The 17,499-nt window shown below is 42.5% G+C and overlaps 1 protein-coding gene across 4 annotated transcripts in view; it reads right to left on the reverse strand.

Moving 5' to 3' along the window:
• Window positions 1-17,499, reverse strand: part of ITGA7 (integrin subunit alpha 7) — a 165,492-nt gene that overhangs the window by 87,744 nt on the left and 60,249 nt on the right. For all 4 annotated transcript variants that reach the window (XM_063426236.1, XM_063426210.1, XM_063426219.1 and 1 more), the window contains exons 2-3: window positions 10,770-10,897; window positions 4,664-4,743 (exon numbers count right to left, since the gene is read on the reverse strand). In XM_063426236.1, coding sequence (XP_063282306.1) covers window positions 4,664-4,743; window positions 10,770-10,897 — 208 coding nt within the window. The remainder of the gene's footprint in view (window positions 1-4,663; window positions 4,744-10,769; window positions 10,898-17,499) is intronic.

Consider the following 17,499-nt stretch of genomic DNA (forward strand, 5'->3'; position numbering starts at 1 on the left):
CGGCCTAACCCCTACCCTCTAAGGTGGCGACTGTTCATCTGATACACTTAGTCCTGTTTATCACAGGTGGGCCCCGAACATAGGCTATGTCCAAACCAAAAATAGCGGTATGCTACGAGTGAACACACATACATATACACTTACATTACTAAGGCATTCTGAGATGAAGCTCGCTCACTGCACTTCCATTTAGTGGAAGGGGAACACAGAACTCGTCAATTGATCAATATTCAGAACTCCAGATCTTGAAAAATTCATGTTTAATTGTATTATGTTGGTTCTCGAATCTCTCATGCTCACTCTGCTCTGTACCGGAATTATTGTATCTTTGTCTGGCCTGCGAGCCAACTATTCGCTGACTATTTTCTCTTAATAAACAGATTTACAAAAAAAAGTAATTAAAACTGCTGCCCATCATAATACTCTAATAATTATGAGTGAAAAGACACTTCCATCAGGAAAACAGGAAATTTCAGATTGACTGGCAGGCCGGTGGGCAACTCTATTCTGGATCCTTGCTTCAGACTGTGAGTGGGGGAAGTTTGAGGAGTGGTGGAAGCCAGGGTCTCCTTGTTCTATTCACAGAGATGAAGGCTACCAGGATATGTCATGGCATCATTTCCCAGTGGCTGATACTCTTTGCAGTCAGGTATCACCAGCACAGTGCATATTGAGGAACCAGCTTTTGGTAAGTGAGTGCTCAATTTGGGGTGTATGTTTGTCTTTATCACTCTGTTTGTTTGTCAGTGTGTCTGTATGGGTCACTGTGTGTGAGTCAGTTTGTCTGGGTCACTGTGTATGTTCCCAGTATGCAGTGGTTAGTACTAACTAAAAGTGGTGCAAGGAAGAACAACCGGTGAACCGGCATCAGGGTCATCGGCGCCCAAGGATCATTGATGCATGTGAGAAGCAAAGGCAAGCCCGTCTGATACAATCAAATAGCAGAGCTATCGTAGCTCAACTTGCTGATAAACGTAATAATGGTCATAATAGAATGGTGTCAGAACACAAACAGTTTGCTGCATATGGGTCTGCTTTGCCACAGACCGGTCAGAGTGCCCATGATGACCCCTGTCCATCACCAAAAGTACATTCAATGGAAATGTGAGTGTCAGAACTGGACCATGGAGCAATAGAAGAAGGTTGCCTGGCCTGATCCTGGCATTCATGTGGATGTTACTGTGACACGTAGCACCTACCTAGAGATTGTTGCAGACCACATACAACCCTTTATGGCAATGATGCTCCCTGATGGCAGTCTTTCAGCAGGATAATACAGCCTGCCACACTGGAAAACATTTTCAGGAATGGTTTGAGGAACATGACAAAGAGTTTGAGGTGTTGCTTTAGTCTCCAAATTGTAGTCACCCTCTTGTTTCCTACCTTTAGGTGCAGGAGGGTGACTTTCCTGGGGACCAGTGGCTGCCTTCAGCTGATGGGAGTCAGAGCTCCCACTCTGACTCCCTCCTCTCCTCCCCGGTGCTCTCCACCCACGCGGCTCTCTTAGCTGTGAGGAAGTCACGGCTTCCTCCCAGCGCCAGCGGGCGCTCTGACATCATCATTAGGGCCCGGTCACGCTCTTAAAGCGCCCCAGCGCCGACCAGGCCCCAGGTAATTCATTGCCATCGGGTGGCCCCAAGAGCATGGGCCACCCGATGGGCCCCTTCAATGCGGCCCCGGCGGTTGTTCCATGCAGCCGGGGCCGCACCACAATCTCAGTGGGCACCGCGGTCGGAGGGGGCAGTTCCGCTAGTGGGTCTTGCGGAGTCCATGCTTTGACACATCAGAGCTAATCTGGCAGCATGGGGGGGGGGGGAATCTAAATAAAATTAGGCAGGTAGTTTAATGTGTGACTAATCAGTGTATACCATTGTATTTAGCTGAAAGACGACTGCTTTATTTTTAAACGGCTTTTGGTTTATTGCCAAAGCTTATCTATAATTGTACAACAGCATGCTAGAAATATTCACACAGAAAAAAATGTGCTGAATGTATTTTTTTATTTCATTAAAAACCAAAAATAGGTTATCATAGCCATACTGGAAATATCTTCAACAAATCCATGTAGGACATTTTCTGCTGGCTAGAGCTGATTTTAGTTAGCTAATTGTCAATCCGTTGCAAATCACTACATAATGAAAGAAAACATCACATCTGTTGGTCTCTATCTAGACTACACTGGTCTAGGCTTTTTGTGTAGTTGAAGTGAGAGGTAGATATAAAAGTGAAAAGGAGGAATAATGAGTGTAAAGAGACCATAGGTCAAGAGAAAGCAGAAATAGTTTTGGAAAGGCATATATAGCAGGAGATAGGTGCATGAACATACCATACAAAAAAAACCAAAAAACTCTAATCAATATCATATTCCTCATAAATAATGTATTAGGTAATCCAGTGACGGGGGGTAAATCTGGCATTACAATTACTACAGGTAGGAACTTAAACAGCATCCATTACTGTCCTGCTGTGCTATCCAGGCAAAGGTCATGTTACCGTGGCAACATGAATCCATACAACAGCCATTTTCACAATTTATTCAGCCTTACACTGTCAACATTGCTTACACGCACGATTACCAAGGATACAGAGAAACATGTGTGTGATGTGCATTCAATAAATTACCAGAAAATAGCAAATCAGATACATGTTTATCCAGAATGTAACAGACATGAGAGGAATTCTCCATCAAGAAAAATAGGCATAACAAGTGCACCTAAATTCACATTTATATATCTCACCATTCAGGTAGCCTTTTATCTTCACAAGTGAATATTTAAAAATCTGCATTAATAAGTGCGGAGTGTTATGTTTTCCTATTAGCACAACCTTCCTCAATACTAATACTGAAATATGCTGTATTCTTATTAGCTCTCTCAGCATGTTCTCAATTCATACATTATTGAAATACCCTGTGCGTTAGTGCTTTGTTCATTCCACACTATTGATGTACTTCCATACATACTTAAGATGTTCTGAGAATAAAGAAAAATCAATGTGGCTAACTGGCTACTGCCCAGCAGTACTTTTAGCCACTCATACCGAGTGCTGTTTGTTTTAAGACAGATAACAATATCACATGTCGATTTATTCAACTCTTTACTGCTAACTTCTATATGTAGAGTCTCTTTATCCAGTTTGTCCAAAGCCCACTATCTACAGAGGACCCATCTCTAGAAGGAGATGCAGGTAGCTCTGAGCATAGTGTGAGGTGAATATAAAGCAGCCCACATATATTAGGTTGTTATCATTACCCAATTTAATGGTACTTCGTATTTGATCTTGGAAGAATGAAAGGCTATGTTAAAGGCTATGTAAATCAAACCGTTGACTCAGATGTTGCCTGTAACTCACATATACCACTATTGAGCCACAGTACCCATTTAAGTTCCTACCAGCACTTTTGTGCCAATCAGAAATTGCTCATTGTTAGGTCATCATTTATCTTTGTAAATGAGGTTTATCACTAGAACTTTTTTCTTTCAGTTTTGAAATTAGAGTTATAGTCTTCCTTTGGTAATTTTTTAATCAAAAACAAAATGTTTAGCTATGCTTTAGTTCATATGACATTTTAGTTTTCAATAAATAATCTCCTTTTATTCAAATACTCAATTAAAATGTCCCGTGCACACCTGGGCTGGGGATCCATTTCAAAGTATGACATATCTTGACTGGCGATCCGTCTTAGATTATAATATCTCCCATATTTTGAATTTTTTTTACACCTTTAAAACATCCTGCTAGAACTAGAATTAATTGTACATATAGGTTGTACCTAAAAACATAAAATAATCTGTCCCAGGTAGGAAAGGATATGCACAGAGATGGGGCCCCAGAATAATTCATTGGGTATTTGTACAAAGATGGCACTAGTAGCACCGGAATGCATTTGCATATGATGCAGATGGTAGGTAGCATATTTAGATATTTCCAGTATGACATTCAATGGTATCATTTTGATTATAAAATGCATTTAAGCCAGAACTGAAGATAAATCATTTTTATTCCATTTTAGTAGTTACGGTACATTTGCTCATTAAATACCAGCACATTCAGTTTTTACATAACTCATTTTAAATGTTGATTGGTATTTCCAACCTGCCACGTAATATGGAATGGAATTTTAAGGTCAACCCGTGGGTCTGACTCATATTACTGTACTACTACGGGCAAAGATACAAGATGCACTGACTCACTCCTTCTGCTGCAATGGATTGAAAACACATTTGCTGCAGGTGGACTAACATTTTGTCCGAAGGGCACATTTGGGCAGACAAGTGAATATTGTAACTTTATTTTAAATAATTTTATCAAATCAGAAAATACATGCCCATGTATGTACTGCATCTCCCATAATCCTCAGTCAGCCATGTGGGATGTCTGATGGAGGAAGGAGATGAGCGCCGGGAGCTCCTCCCTGCACTGGATTGCAGGTAAGTCTTAACTCTTCAAGGGGACAACGACCTATCAGCAATGCCCAATAGTCATCGTAACATAAAGAAAGTAAACTGTGTAAAAGGGTTGGGTAGAATTATACATATCTCTCGTGTAAGGCTTACATTGAGTTAAGGTGAAAATAGAAGAAACACTTAACATCCTTTACTGAATATCATAAGATTGATTCAACAAAGGGGTGGGATAAATATAAAAACAAAAGGTAACTCACCACAATCTTTCCCCCCGGACCTTGACTCTTAACAGTTACTCCAAGCCACTGATTTTCTTTGCTTTCGCGACTTGTGTCCACTGTGAAATACATCAAAAATTATTCCCACAGTGATAAACATTAGGTGTAAAAGCACCCATTAATGGAAGGCAAGAAACAAAATAAGAGTCCTATCATTGTCAGCAGTACAACTAAAGATTAGGGGCGATAGAGACAGTAGTTGAATGAACTGTGAGGAAAGCAAATATTATGTGAACATGTGAGTTGCAGAATGGGTAAAGATTTGGATATGGAAGCATGATGATGGGCTAGATTTCAGTAAAAGCCAGCTAGTTAATTATTCTGAGAAGAAATGAGCATGAACAGTAGTAGGTTTATTAAACAGAGGTTGGGTATTTAATTCAGCAAATAAAGACAGTGGTGACGGGTTTAGAATTGCAGTCAGTATAAGAATGCTGCTCAATGACAGCTTTATTAATGTACAAATGATTATCTGTTTGTCTCAAGTATCTAATTTAAGTGAATTATATAGGAGAAATTAAAAGAATTATGTTGACAAGTTGACACTAGTAGAGCACAATTAGTTTGTAGCAAATCAATTACATCTTCTAGAATACTTTAGAACCTAATATCTCATTAAGCAACACATATATAACTGATCATAATGATCAATGAAAAAAATGAAATAATTAAAGGAACACTATAGTCACCAAAACCACTTTAGCTTAATGAAGCAATTTTGGTGTTCATATCATGCTGAGTGTCACTGACATTTAGGAGTTAAATCACTTTATCTATGCAGCCCTGGTCACACACCCCTGATTGTGACTCACATAACCTTTCCTACACACTTCCTAAAATGAAATCTGAAGATTTTAGCTTCCTTAATTGCACATTCTTTTTAAGTTAGAATTTCTCTTCTCCTGAGCCTAAAAAGAGCCAGTGTATGATTAAAGCTCAATTGTCAGAACAGGAGACAAGAAAGTCTAAAGTAAACACATTGAGCTGTACAATCTGATTGAAAATTTAATTATTTTTTTTCATGTTGGCTGTGTGAGTCACAGCCAGGGAAGGTGTGGATCGGGCTGCATGAAAAGAAACAAAAGTACTTTAACTCCTAAATGGCTGACAATCAAGAAGTGAGACTAGGGGAATGCTCTGTTCAATTAAGCCAAAGTTGTTTTGGTTCTTAGAATGTCCCTTTAACTACTGGATGAGATATTCTGTTTCTACTCACCTCTCACTGGGCTGTGTTTGTAGATGTTACACTAGATTAATACCAACACCATAGCTTAGCCTACCTTCAATCCACCCTATTGTGATAGGTCCCCTGTGATGCTGTTGTGCTGGCTATAAACCATATCTACCAATAAGTAGAAAAGGCCTACCACGTACCATTTTAACCCCTTAAGGACACATGACATGTGTGACATGTCATGATTCCCTTTTATTCCAGAAGTTTGGTCCTTAAGGGGTTAAAGAAATTAATTTTTATATAAGTCCACGTGGAATATAATAGGTTAATGACACACCTGTCACCTATAAGTATCATCGATGCACTTGGCTGTCTGTAACTTTCAACCTGTAATCTCATTAACCCCTTAAGGACCAAACTTCTGGAATAAAAGGGAATCATGACATGTCACACATGTCATGTGTCCTTAAGGGATTAAAGACTGCGCAATGACCAATTTTATTATTTCATTAATCTATTACTGATCTATTGTGCTCAACATCAAGATTAATAATGAAATCACAGTTTAGACCTGGTTTTAAGTACACAACATTTTCTGACTTTGCCTTGTTACCAGCAGAAAAAAATGGTTAATGAAATCTGGTTTGTGATCACTTTGATAACTGTCGGACAATATTGGCCAAAAGGAAAAAAGTACTAACTGAGTCACCACCTTTTTAGATAGAAATAACTCCAGCTGTCTTGCAGTCCAGGTATATAATCAGATTAGAGGAATTAGTTAATTTAACATGGAATTTGATGGACAATTATTGCAATAAACTTTAGTAACATAACTATAAGACTGGGGCACATTTAAGTTTGTCATTTAGAGACAAAGCACGATATGTAAAGATTGAAAACACCTTACATAATACTGGGTCATTGCATTCTGTGTTTTTAATGTTGCCACATACCGATCTTTAATGTATTAAAGGGACACCCAGACCATTTCATCTCATCGAATTGGTCTGGGAGCAGTGACCCTGACCCTCTTAGTCCTGCAGTGTAAATCAAAACTGAAATAGTTACACTGCAGTACTAAAACAGCAGCTATTGGTTGTCTACTTTTGGTTTTCCAAAAATACTAGGCGTTTTATTTGTGTTATACAGGTATTTAACAGCTGCCTGTAGGCAGTATGATCATACTTAGAGCCAGTTTGCTAAAAATCCATAATGCATCTCTTAAATTGAATAATTCTAGTTATGCTGTAACACGCATCTCTTTTTTATAACATTATACAGTGTTGCATTGGTATTACAGTTATTAAAAAGCCATTGAAAATAGAGACTGGTATTAATTCTTCTACATTCTTTACAAAGCCTCCACTTGCTACCAGAGAGAATAATACTTATGGTTCTGCAAAGGACATAACAGCAGGGCTGTATCTTCTGCGAGGCTGACAAGGCATTTGCCTTGGGCGGCACTTTCAGAGTGGTGGCAAAAAACGCCGCCTATTGGCCCGCTTGGGCCATCCCTGGGGCGGTCGGCTGCCAATATTACGGGCGGGCAGCGAGGGAGCACAGTTCCCTGAGCTCTTCCTGCTCAGCTCCCATGCGTGTCCGGCAGTGATGCCGGAGTCGGTATATGATGTCACTCTGGCTCTCAGCATTACTAGGCAGCACGCGGGAGAGCGGAGCAGGAGGATCAAAGTTCCCTCGCCGCCAACATTGACCGAACTCCTGCCTGCCCAGCCACTGATGAGCACAGGAGCCTGCACTGCGGGTCATCCAGCCAAGCACCTACACTGGATCCCAGTGACATTAGCCCCTTTGTACCCCCAGGTAAAGAATCCACTCCAGCTCTCCCAAAAGGTAGTGAGGCTGGGTGGATTTTAATTTTTTTAAAAATAACAATTTGAGAGTATGTGAGGCAATGTATGTGAGTGTGTCAGTATCAGGGTGTGTGTCAGTGTGTGTCTGTCTCTGTTAGTGAAAGCATGTATCTGTCAGTGTACATCTGTGAGTGTGTGTGTGAGAGTGTGTCTGTCAGTGTATGTCTTTGAATGTGTGTGTCTGTTAGTCAGTGCGCATGCCTGTCAGTGAATGTGCGTGTGTCTGTCAGTGAATGTGTGTGTGTCTGTCAGTGAGTGCGCGTGTCTGTCAGTGAATGTCTGTGAGTATGTGTATCTGTCAGTGTATGTTTGTGAATATGTGTGTCTGTCAGTGAATGTCTGTGAGTGAATATGTGTGTCTGTCAGTAAATGTGTGTGTGTGTATGTGAATGAGTTTGTCTGTTAGTGTGTGTGTGTGTCTATAAGTGTATGTCTGTGAGTGAGTGTCTGTTAGTATGTGCGTGTGTCTGTCAGTGAGTGCATGTGTCTGTTAGTGTGTGTTTGTCCGTGTGTCAAATCAGTGAGGATATGTTTGTCAAATCAATGAGGGTGTATGTATATCTGAAAGGGTGTGCATGTTATTGAGTGGTTGTGTCAGTTTCTGTCTGGCAGTCAAAGTGTGTTTTAGTCCTAAACAGGAAGGGGTAAGGCAAATTTAGATTGGGGGGGTGCCCGGATTTCCACATGCCTAGGGCAGCACAAAATCTAATATACACCACTGCATAACAGAGGCCTTTGCTGAAGGAGATGGTTGGATTTGTAGGAGATTCAGGACCAGGGTTACATTGAACATCATTTCAGAGCGCAAGATAAAGAGAAATTTGGTAACAGGTTTGTATTGAGAGCGAGTTATGGTTGCTTTGGCAAATTGGGGTGGGCTAGTTATAAAGATTCTCCATTAGCACTTAGTAGATAGAGCACAAGTGGGAGATTGGGATGCTATGTTGTAGCTGGGGGAGTAAATTACAGACATAAATGGGAGGTTGTGTGTAGGAATAATATAAAAAGAAAGTGCGGATTTTAGTATGAATGACTAGGAGGGGTTAAGATAAAGATTGTCAATATAGGATAACAGAGGTGGACTTAATACAAATACAAAACATTAGATTTAAGACATACCTTAAAATGTTTAGAGTAGCCTTACATGTTGGTGGTTGCTGAAGACCACTTTCCCTGTCTAGCTCACATGCCCCATCTCTCCTGTTTTTATCATTAAGCAGCCCCCACTGTGTAACGCTATTATTGTAACTAACAAGAGTATATTTGAGGGAACATGTTATTTTAAGTTTTGGTGACAGTGTGTCCTGGAGAAATCAAACATGACTTGGGATATAAGAGTACATTTATATCCAAACTACGAAATACAAATATTTATCTCAATGCTCACACTGTGACTTGATCTCTTGGGATTTCATTCTGACAAGATCAATTACTGCTGTTTTTTTTTTATATACTAACGTTCTTTAATATATCTCATGTGTGGATCCAGAATTACAGTCCAGACGACCCTAGATACCAAGACCGTAAGCACTTCCCAAGACTCCAAAAATATATTTTTTAAATAAAATAAAAAAGGTCATGTGAGCAGGACACTGTTGGAAAGTACAGTTAAACAGAGATTGAAATGGAGTGTCTGAACAATAGGCTTTTACTGTCTGAACTGTCTCAACAGCCATAGTTATTTGGATATGTATAAACTGATTAAGGGACACTATAGGGACACTATAGGCACATCCTTATTGACACTATCTTATTGAAGTGGTTTGGGTACAGCATCCCTGCCCCCATTAGGCCTGTAATGTAAAAGCTTGCAGTTTTAGAGAAACTGAAATATATACATTGCAGTACTAATATTGCCTCTACTGTATGTCTACCAGACAGCCACTAAAGGCGCTTCCTGGAGTTTCACGGAGTTTGGTTCTGTAATATTATGCTGGATGTGTTCACGCTCTGCATGAGGAGGTCGGGCATCAAAATCAAGGAAAACCCCATAGGAAAGAACTGGGTCAATGATTTCCTATAGGGAAGGCCTAACGCACGTGGTGGTTGCCACGCACACGCATTAGGTCCCCAAATTGGCTGACGTCAGAGGAGGCAAAGTGTGACCCAGTGCTGAGGGACATCGGCGATGGAATCGGGTAAATGAATAAATATTACTTAACCCTATACCGTGGGGGCAGAGTAACATGTTAATGTTAGGAATACATCTTTGTATTTCAAACACTGAAGTGTTCCTTTAAAGAGACACTTTAAACACCAAAACAGCTTTAGCTTAATGGAGTTGTCTTGGTGTATATATCATGCCCATGCAGTCTTACTGTTCAATTAACTGCCATTTAGGAGTTAAATAACTTTGTTTATGCAGCGCTAGGCACACCTCCCCTGTGACCTACACAGACTTCCTACACATTTTATGTAAAGAGAACTCTAATGTTTAAACTTCCCTTACTGCACAGTCTGTTTAATTTAGAATGTCTGCTGCTCTGTTAGTAGCCTGTTAGAGCATGAAGGAACCACCCTTCTACTTAAGGTTCAATTAAAGAGCAGGAGATAAAAACATCTAAAGTAAACACGCTGTGCTGTCACATCTGATCTAAAATTAAACTATTTTTCATTGTGGCTGTGTGAGTCACAACCAATTAAGGTGTATATAAGGCTGCATAAACAGAAACAAAAATGATTTAACTCCTAAATGGCAGATAATTAAGAAATGAGATTGAAGGAGCTTGATATATACACCAAAACTGCTTTATTACGCAAGAGTTGTTTTGGTGTTTAGAGTGTGCCTTTACAGGAAAATAACACTAGGATCATCTCATATCTCTTCTAATTCCAGCAAAAATAGAAAGTCATAGTACAAAATTTCATTGTGACCCATAACTGCAAATGTGAATAAATCCACCCATTAAACCCATAAACGTATAAATGTTGGAACAGGAAGGAATGAAAGCCTAGTACCTAGTGTACCTGACATGAACAAAAAAACTGAAATTTTACATGTATTATTTATTTGCAAAGCTTGACTGCTCAGATACTTTACCATCAGAGTCAATATCAACTCGTGTGCATTCCCCAGGTTCTGCTGTCAGCGGACATTGGTAGAGACCACCCGTCCGGTTTGCATGTTGCGTTGGTAATGCTGAAGCCTGTGGAGCACCCACCAAAAGCCTGAAAAATAGAAGACACATTTGATTTTATGTGCATAATGATAATACCACCAATAATATCAGACCATGTCAAATCTAATCACAGAAAGAAAACAATGTTGCTTTGACAATACCAATCAATAAACAATGGCATCTGAATACCAGTAATGGGTTTCTCCAGCATTCGCCGTGCACGCAGCACCAAGAGGCAATGAAAGCCGATAATGTGCCACTAAGTGATTAGGGTGACAGTTTCACAACTATTTGCTCTGTGCTGACCACCACCACTTTTGTGCACTGATTTCACTCTGCTATCGTTTTCAAAGACAATTTTATGAAGTGTTTCATTGCCTTATTTACTGCTACACACTGCCTTAGATATTGGAACAGCTGCTGCTATAATGAATAATAGAAAGCAACCTCGTAAAGTTGCAATAATTTGCTGTATGGACAAAGGAGGTCAGAAAAGGCTTTACACAAAGGTCACATCCATGATATTGATGAAACAGAACACGTTTCATTATTATTCCTAAATCCTTATGTGCCTCTTTTCTCAGAGCAGATAATGTTTGTTTACAGAATGTATATTAATCATGAAAGAGAAATCGCCGGTATTCATTTATGCTCAAGTGCAACTTATTGTCAAATTCCGATTGTAGACTGGGTGGAATAAATGGTAAATGGAACACTTTAGTGTTAGAAATACAAATCTGTATTACAAATGCTATAGTGACCCTGTCCCTACCCTTTTTCAGTTCCCTCCACCCTGGTGCATTACATTTTTTTTTTAAATTAAGTTTAATTTACCTTTTTCCAGCGGTGAGGCCCTCTTGACACTACTTAACTCTCCGCCACCTGTGACGTCACGGAGGAGGCAAGGCCTCCTCCAGAGTGGTTCAATCCAATGCTCTTTACAGAGGATATTTAACTTAGTCAGTGTAGCGGTATCGCCTCTAGTAGCTGTCATAATGACAGCCACTAGAGGTGGACTTAGCCCTGCAATGTAAACATTGTAGTTTGACAAAAACAGCAATGTTTTAATCTGCAATGTTAAAAGGGCAGTGACACTGCATCCATTGAGATAAAGTGGTCTGGGTAACAATAGTGTTACTTTAACTAAGCCCTTGTGCTCATGCTGTGATTAGCTACATCAACTGCTTCCAACATCTATGCAGTGCTGGATTTAGAGCCTAATGAGAAATTTGATGGGCCTAGTAAGAGAAATTGACTTTACACATCAATCGTCATGGATGCTGCTATGGATTATATGTGAGATACAAAGCAAAACTAACGCTGATACACATGGACACTGAAAACTCCCTACTGTGTGGTTGCATTGTTACCTATCTGCCTTTGAGTCTGAGCACACAAACAGGAACATACAGCCACTGTGCACAGTATAGTCTGAGTACAATGCAGTGACTAGGAAGCAATTGATAAATATAAAAAGTTCAGTAGGTTTGAATCATAAAGGAATACATAACACAAAAAAACTGAACATTTACATTGGAGTTGCTTTAAGTCTATTACAAGACATGGACCTGGAGCTACTACTCCAATAGCCCCTATGTTAATCTGCATCTGGCGAGGGTAATGGGATTTCTCGTGTCTTGAATACATTGGGCAAAATGACCAGCCCTGGTTTGATGCTATGTGCATGTGTGTACATGAAGATCAATAAAAAAGTATTTGCCATCATTCTAGACCACATTTACAATGTCTCAATAAATAAGAAAAAAATGTGCATTGAAATGAAATTAAAACAGTTACAAAACTTGACTGATGAATAAAAAAAAATTAAAAGAGAAGATTTTTTTTTATTGTGTAAATCAATATTTCCTGGCTAATCATGGCAGCATCACTTATGGGTAGCTCCTCCCTTAGCAGTCACAGGACAGGAATTAATTAGATTAATTAATTAATTAGACTGATAGGTATAAAGAGTCCCTCCTCCCCTTACACCACAGTCTTTTTTCCTGTCCTTAGCAAGTTCTACAGGACTTTTAACCTTTTCTTTTATGGCCACCTTCCTGCGTTTGTCGTGGGTTCGTTCCAAATGAAGTTCAGCCTCTCTTCATTTGAAGGACCCAGTAAACAGCCTGCATGGGCAGGACTAACTGGGTCAGGTTCTGTGTAAGTACTGAACCGCTGCGTGGGATTTAGGTGTTCTGAGGGAGACACTGGATTTCTATTTGCCTGATGGGGTTGGTCTTCCTTAAAAATTCCCCTTGTTATCAGCTTGCCCCTCTTAATTGGGGTCCAAAATATCCCCCCCCTGCACCTAATTCTGGCAATTCTTGGGATCCATACTATGGGGCCTGGAGTGCTCCTACCTGTTGCTTGTCCGGTTTCATGTGGGGTCTCTTGGATTGTTGGCTATGCCTTCTGGCCCATGGGGCTATTCCCCGACTGCCTGTGGCTTCCTGGGGGTTCGGGCATCGCAGGCTGGGACTCGGTTTGTTTTCCAGCATCAGGCTGGTGCTCGCGGCCGGATCCGGCGAACCCGGAAGTGATTTTCATTGGCCGCGAGCGTTTGGAACGCACAGCGTGCGTTCCAGCGGTCTGCGCATGCGCGGACCGGATGGTTTTTCCCGGCTCTATTTAAACAGGCAGATCCTGCCTGTCTGATCGTGCGCTGCATCAGCTGTTCGGAGATCTCGTTCCTGACTCCCCTGCAGTTCGCCCTTTGCTGTTTCTTGGCTGCCTGGAGGTCTTTGTGTCATTATAAGGTAGGATTCCTGATTATTCTTGTTTGAGGTTGTTTTTAATTTCTCTTGCTGGTCAGTCTGCTCTGACCTTTTGATTAGGATTGTGTGTTGAATTTCCCTTGGTTCTTCCTTGTAGTATGGATTCCCCCTCTGCCTCTGCAAGATCCCTCTCTAGAAAACATAGGTGAGCCATTCAATTTTTTCTATTGGGGGGGGTTGTTAAAAAGAGTGCCTTACTAAGCCTGTAATATATGTCATATATGGCTTTATTTCAGCCCCAGCAAGCATCTGGATTCCCCAGCGAGGAAATCAAGGGAAAAGTCCAATAAATGCGTTAATTGCTCATCACCTGCTCCGCCTGGAAGGAACCTCTGCAGGGAATGCTTGTCGGAAGCGGCTAATGTCCCCAGTAAGACTTCACCGCAGGATGATCTTAAGCTCTGGATTTCCCGTGCAATTGCTGAGGGCTTTAAGTCTACCACGGGATGTGGTGGCCCTCCTAAGAGACGCAGAGCGGAACCTCAGTCTTCCAGCTCTGAGGAGGATCCGGACCTGTGGGAGGTCTCTGATGAGGGGGAGGAGGAGGCGGACTATGTCTCCAGGTCTCTGGACTCTAAATCTGTGGATCGGCTTATTAACCTCCTCAGAGACACTCTTAGCCTCACGGAAGAAAAGTCTGAATTGAAAGAGGCTGACAGGTTTTTTGAGGATCTGAAACCTAATAGACCGACGTTCCCTGTGCATTCCTCTATAAAGGACATGATCCTTCAGGAGTGGAATAAGCCGGAGAGGAAGTCCACCTTGAAAAACAAATTCACTAGGACTTATCCTTATTCTGCCGTGGACTGCTGCCTTTGGAATTCGGTTCCCAAGATTGATGCCGCAGTGATCCATATGGCTAAAAAGACCACGCTTCCTATAGACTCCATGGCATACTTAAGAGAACCTATGGAAAAGCGTATGGATGGTGACCTGATTAAAGCCTATCTGGCGCTAGGCTCCGCCCTTCATCCGGCAGTGGCGCTGACCACTCTCTCCAGGGCCTTGCGAGTTTGGCTCGCTAATTTGGAGGAAGATATTGACCAAGGTGTCCGTAGAGAACATCTCCTGGGAAGTCTCAAGGATTTGAGCCTTGCCACTGAATTTTGCTCTGAAGCCTCCCTGGACATCACTCGCATGATTGCCAAAGGTATGGCCCTATCGGTGGCCTCCAGAAGGGCTTTGTGGCTTCATTCCTGGGGGGCGGACTATGCCTCCAAGGCGTCCTTGTGTGGTCTACCGTTCCAAGGGGACCTCCTGTTTGGTAAGATCCTGGAGGATGCCATTCAGAAAGCGGCTGATGGGAAAAAAGCGTTTCTTCCACAAGTCAGCAGAAAGGGTTTTTCCTCCTCCTGGAAAACCAGGCGTTTTAAGGATCGGTCCTTTCGGGACAGTAGAAGCTACAAGCCCGGAAGGGAGTATTCCAGGAACTCTTCGTGGAAGTCCTTCTCTCACTCCTCTTCCAATAAGGCTTCCAGAGGTAGAGGTGCCAGGACCTCCGGGAAAACCTTCTGAAGGTCCTCGGGCCCATCCGGGTACGGTGGGTGGAAGACTGCAGTTCTTTTACCCGGTGTGGGCCGCAAATGTCACAGACGAGTGGGTCACCTCAATCATAAAAGAAGGCTACAGGATAGAATTTTCCTCTCGTCCACGTGCTGCCCATTTCAGAAAATCAAAAGTGTCAGAAGGTGTCAAACGAAGGGCCATGAGGACTTGCATTTCCACTCTGTTGGGACAGAAGGTGTTGGAGGAAGTCCCTTCTCACGAAAGATTCCAGGGGATGTATTCCACTGTGTTTCTGGCCCCAAAGCCCCAGGGAAAGTGGCGTCTCATCCTGAACCTAAAAGGAGTGAACGCCTTTCTGGACGTAAGGACTTTCAAAATGGAATCCTTACAGACTATCCTAAAGTGCGTAAAACCAGGAGATTGGATGACCTCCATAGACTTAAAAGACGCCTACTACCAAATCCCTGTAAACAGCAACCACATGCAGTTCCTTCGATTCTGGGCCTTAGGAAGACATTTCCAATTCCGAGGACTTCCGTTTGGTCTCAGCTTAGCGCCAAGGACTTTCTCGAAGGTCCTTGTCTCTCTGATTGCCGTCATAAGGATGAGAGGTATCGAGATATTCCATTACCTGGACGACATACTCATCGTAGGGCCTTCGCAGGGAATAGTGGAGCATCATACATTAATGGCAATGAACATCCTGCAAGATCACGGGTGGCTTCTCAACATAGAAAAAAGCTCCCTGATTCCGTCTCAGACCATCGTGTTCCTCGGAGCAGTGATAAATACCATTTCTGCTCATGTGTTTTTGTCTCCGGAGAGGGTCCTGAAGCTACAAGACAAGGTCAAGAAGCTCCAGGTTCTCGAGAAGGCCTCGGCAAGGGAAGTCATGAGTCTCCTGGGTTCTTTGACATCTACGATAGGTTTGGTGAAGTGGGCCCAATGGAAGTTTCGACCGGTACAGAGTTGTTTTCTTCTCCAGTTCGACAGAGGAAAAACGGATTGGGATCAGGAAATTTCTCTGCCCCTGCCAATAAGAAGAGAGTTGGACTGGTGGAGGAACGGGAAGAACCTAGCAAAGGGGTTTCCTTTAGAAGAACCTCCGTGGACCGTCATTACGACGGATGCCAGTTCTTCTGGTTGGGGTGCCCACCTCGATTCCTCATGGACTCAGGGGTGGTGGACTCGAGAAGAAAGTCGGCTCCACTCGAACCTAAGAGAACTGCGAGCTGTGTCCAAGGCCATTCAAGTGTTCCTTCCAGAGATCAGGAGTTCCTGGGTGTTGATCAAGACGGACAACCGAGCGGTGGCCTCTTATATAAACAACCAGGGAGGCACAAGGAGCAAGCAGCTCTTAAAAGAGCTGGCTCCTCTAATGGTGATGGCCATGACCTATCTCCAGGGACTGAAGGCTATCTATCTTCCAGGCTCGGAGAACGTAGCGGCGGATTTTCTCAGCAGGTCGGAAATTCTCCCGGGAGAATGGAAACTTCACCAGTCAGTTTTCGCTTGGATCACCCGTCGGTGGGGCATGCCCCAGATCGACCTGATGGCCTCGTTCAGGAATCGCCAGGTGGAGAATTACTACTCCCTCCACTCAGAGAGTCAGGCACTGGGCCAGGATGCTCTATCTCTTCCTTGGTCGTTCGATCTGGGGTATGCGTTCCCTCCCCTACCCATGATACCCAGATTCCTGAGAAAAGTTTGGGCAGAAGGAAAAACCGTTATTGCCGTAATCCCGATTTGGCCTCGAAGGCCGTGGTTTCCCCTACTGTCAACGCTGAGCCAGGAACAGCCTCGGCCCCTGCCTATATTGAAGGATCTGCTAACACAGGGTCCAATATCCCATCCTCATCCGGAACGCCTCAAATTGGGGGTGTGGGTCTTGAAAAAGAAAGACTTCAACAATTAGGCCTTTCAGAAGCAGTGGTCAATACTCTCTTACACTCAAGGAAGGCTTCTACGTCTTCATGCTACCATAGAATCTGGGATGTGTTTCAGGAATGGGCTTCAGCCAAGCAAGTTGACTTCATACGCCCTCGCAACACTGACATCTTGGAGTTCCTGCAGGAAGGTCTGGATAAGGGTCTTAGCATCAGCACTCTTAAAGTTCAGTCTTCGGCCCTGTCAGCTTTGTGCAACACCTCTTGGTCATCAGACCCATTGATCTCCAGATTCCTCAAGGCAGCTTTCAAGTTGAGACCGCCCTCGAGATCCACTACCCCTCCTTGGGACCTTCCGCTTGTTCTTGACTACCTGTCTGAGGATCTATTCGTTCCTCTTGAGAATTTGGATGCTGTCCTCCTAACTTACAAAACATTGTTCTTAGTAGCAATTACTTCCGCTAGGAGAATTTCAGAGATCAAGG

The sequence above is a fragment of the Pelobates fuscus genome, chromosome 1 (genome assembly GCF_036172605.1).
Source record: "Pelobates fuscus isolate aPelFus1 chromosome 1, aPelFus1.pri, whole genome shotgun sequence".
NCBI classification, from domain to species: Eukaryota; Metazoa; Chordata; class Amphibia; order Anura; family Pelobatidae; genus Pelobates; species Pelobates fuscus.